The 3112-nt window shown below is 52.1% G+C and overlaps 1 protein-coding gene across 1 annotated transcript; it reads left to right on the top strand.

The window, feature by feature from the left end:
• Positions 1-1142: 1142 nt before the first annotated feature.
• Positions 1143-3006, top strand: LOC106809846 (galactoside 2-alpha-L-fucosyltransferase 2-like). The gene is made up of 3 exons (XM_014813075.1): positions 1143-1189; positions 1365-1744; positions 1799-3006. The coding sequence occupies exons 1-3, from the start codon at positions 1143-1145 to the stop codon at positions 2767-2769; spliced, it is 1398 nt and encodes a 465-aa protein (XP_014668561.1). The 3' UTR covers positions 2770-3006.
• Positions 3007-3112: the final 106 nt, after the last annotated feature.

Raw genomic sequence — 3112 nt, 5'->3', positions numbered from 1 at the left:
TATATATATCCAAGAATGATGAGAACAAAATGACAGATTTCAGTTGTAAACGTTGTATATTATATATAACTACAATTACACCGCAATTCAAAATAACCTCTGAATAATTAGATACATACTACTACACCTAGATACATATACTTGCAAAACCATGTATACATAAGCTGCGTTCACACGATATTCACGGCCTCGCTGGTTCCGTACTTATCTGGTGCTGAATTCGGCTGAAATACCGCGCTAACACAACTCAAGGAAATACACGAGATTCGAGGCTTAGCTGGCTAGGTATAATATAGACTGGTACCCGGTCGACAGTTCCACACGCTACACTAACGTCGTGTTACGAACGGGTACCAGTCTAGGTAAGCGAACTACAGTTTTGCAATTCAAATGCGTTCACACGACAGACAATACGCGGCCAGCGTGGTGCCGAATATACGCGGCTTACTTGGCGCGGCATGATGTGATTCCGTGCCAAGTAAGCCGCGTATTTCAGTACGGTACTGAATAAGCTGCGTATATTTTTAGCGTGTGAACGCTCAAGTACGGTACTGAAATCCTCGTGTGAATGCAGCTATGTACACAAATAGGTAGCACGTCTTTGAAAACCAGTAAAATTCGGATAGGCACAACAAATCTTAAATTGCCTACAATAACTGTCGCAAAGACACCCGACATTAATAAAAATCTAACAGATTTTTGTAAACACACTGGGAGACTAGGTGACAACTCAATAACACTGTGAATATACTTGAATATTCTCTACTGGCTCATTTTCAGTACTTGGTAGAACTTTTAGTTGTAATAAGAAGTTGTATGGGCCAAAAACTGAAAGATCGTATTCACTACTTATTTCTTGAGCATTATGTCAAGCTGACACTGGGGTTGGTCATTGCCAGTGTTTTTTACATCCCCAGCGGTTCTGCTAAGACACTGTCACATAGACGCATACAGAACACGGAATTGCCTAGTATCTTTAGGAATCTTTAAAAAATCCAACACTTATCGTCGCACATGCCGGGTGATTAGGTGGCAACTCGAGAAAACTGAGAATCTTCCGGACGACTCTCTGCCAACACGCTCCGTCACGTAGACACCCGCTCTGTTATGTAGAGACACACACTGTGTCACACAGGGACAAGATGTCACACAGAGACATGCTCTGTCACGTAGCAAGACGCTCTATCACGTAGACACCTGCTCTGTTATTTAGAGACACGCTCTGTCACATTGACACACGTTGTGTCACACAGGGACAGGTTGTCACATAGAGACATGCTATGTCACGTAGCAAGACGTTCTATCACATAGAGATGCACTCTGTCACGTAAGGACACGTTCTATTGAAGACCGTGAATCTTTAGAACGACTCTCCGCAACACGATCTGTCACCTAGCGACGCGGCATCATCACCTAGCGACGCGGCGTCGTCACCACACCTGCTCGGCGTCGTCACCACACCTGCGCGGCGTCGTCACCATACCTGCCCGGCATCGTCACCACACCTGCTCGGCGTCGTCACCACACTGCCTCCCATATCAATACGTCCCGCCTCGCTCGGTAGATGGCCCTGCCGACGGATACGCGGGACCAGCAGCCGCTCCCAGCCTCCCATATCAATACGTCCCACCTCACTTGGTAGATGGCGCCGCCGCTCCCAACCTCCCATCTCAATACGGCCCGCCTCGCTCGGTAGATGGCGCGGGCGACTATGCGAGACAAGCTGTCGCTCCCAACATCCCATCTCAATACATCCCGCCTCACTCGGTAGATGGCGCCGCCGCTCCCAACCTCCCATCTCAATACATCCCGCCTCGCTCGGTAGATGGCGCCGCTGCTCCCAACCTCCCATCTCAATACATCCCGCCTCGCTCGGTAGATGGCGCCAGCAGCGGCTACGCGGGCACGCTGTCGATCGTTCCGCGCGGTCGCCTCGGCAACCAGATGTTCCAGTACGCCGCGCTGTACGGGCTGGCCGCCGCGACTGGCCTCGCCCCGTTCATCTCTCCGCACATGAACATCAGCCGCGTGTTCGAGCTGTCGCTGCCCGTGCGCGATCCTCCGCCGAAGACGTCGCGAGACGACATACGCGTCGTCTGGAAGGCGTTCGACTCCGCGCTGTTCCGGCTGCAGCCGCAGCGCGACTACGTGCTGCTGATGGGATACACGAACTCGTGGCTCTACTTCGACCACGTGCGCGAACGCGTGCGCCGCGAGTTCACGTTCGCGCCGGCGATCCGCGACCGCGCGTGCGCCTTCCTCGCCGCGCAGCGCCCCCTGGCGAGCGGGGAACCGGCGACGTACGTCGGCGTGCACGTGCGAGCGGACGACTATCGGAAGTGGCTGGCGAACAACCGCGGGCTGGGTGCGGACGAGCGGTACGTGCACGCGGCGATGGACTACTTCCGCGGCAGGTACGCCAACGCCCTCTTCGTCGTCTGCAGCGACGACATCGACTGGTGCAAGCGCCACCTGGCGACCGATCGCGGCGACGCCGTCTTCAGCGACGTCGGCCACGCGGCCGAGGTCGATCTGGCGGTGCTGTCCAGCTGCAACCACACGATCATGACGCAGGGCAGCTTCGGCTGGTGGGCGGGATACCTCGCCGGTGGCGAAACTCTCTACTTCTCCGATTACTTCCAGCCGGACGCGAGGCAGATCAAGCTGGGCTTCAAGTACGAGTACAAGTACCCGCCGCACTGGAAGTACATAGCTCCGAGTGCACTGCCATCTAGCGACGACATTAGCAAGCATAACCTCGGACAATAGTGGTTTATTTTCTTGGTTGATGTGATAAGATCTGAGCAAGTCATCAGTTTTTATTGATGGTCTGACCATGTATGTGTACTTATATAACACGACATGTATGTGTATGTATAATGTATGTATGATGTACTTATATATCGGTGTTCAGGGAAAGCGGCAGCTAGACAATCTCTGAAACAGAAGGGAAAGGAATCTGGTTTCTCCTCTTAGCAATACAATCATATAACTTTATGTGACTGACGATTTGTTTTGTTTTGGGTATGTTCTTTTTTCATGGAATTGATACACTGCGGAAAGAGATAGTTGTACGAGATCCTCAATCAACCAGAAAATTCTAACATGTGCG

This window comes from Priapulus caudatus, unplaced genomic scaffold (genome assembly GCF_000485595.1).
Source record: "Priapulus caudatus unplaced genomic scaffold, Priapulus_caudatus-5.0.1 Scaffold391, whole genome shotgun sequence".
Classification (NCBI taxonomy): domain Eukaryota; kingdom Metazoa; phylum Priapulida; class Priapulimorpha; order Priapulimorphida; family Priapulidae; genus Priapulus; species Priapulus caudatus.
This window is presented reverse-complemented; position numbering and strand designations above follow the sequence as displayed.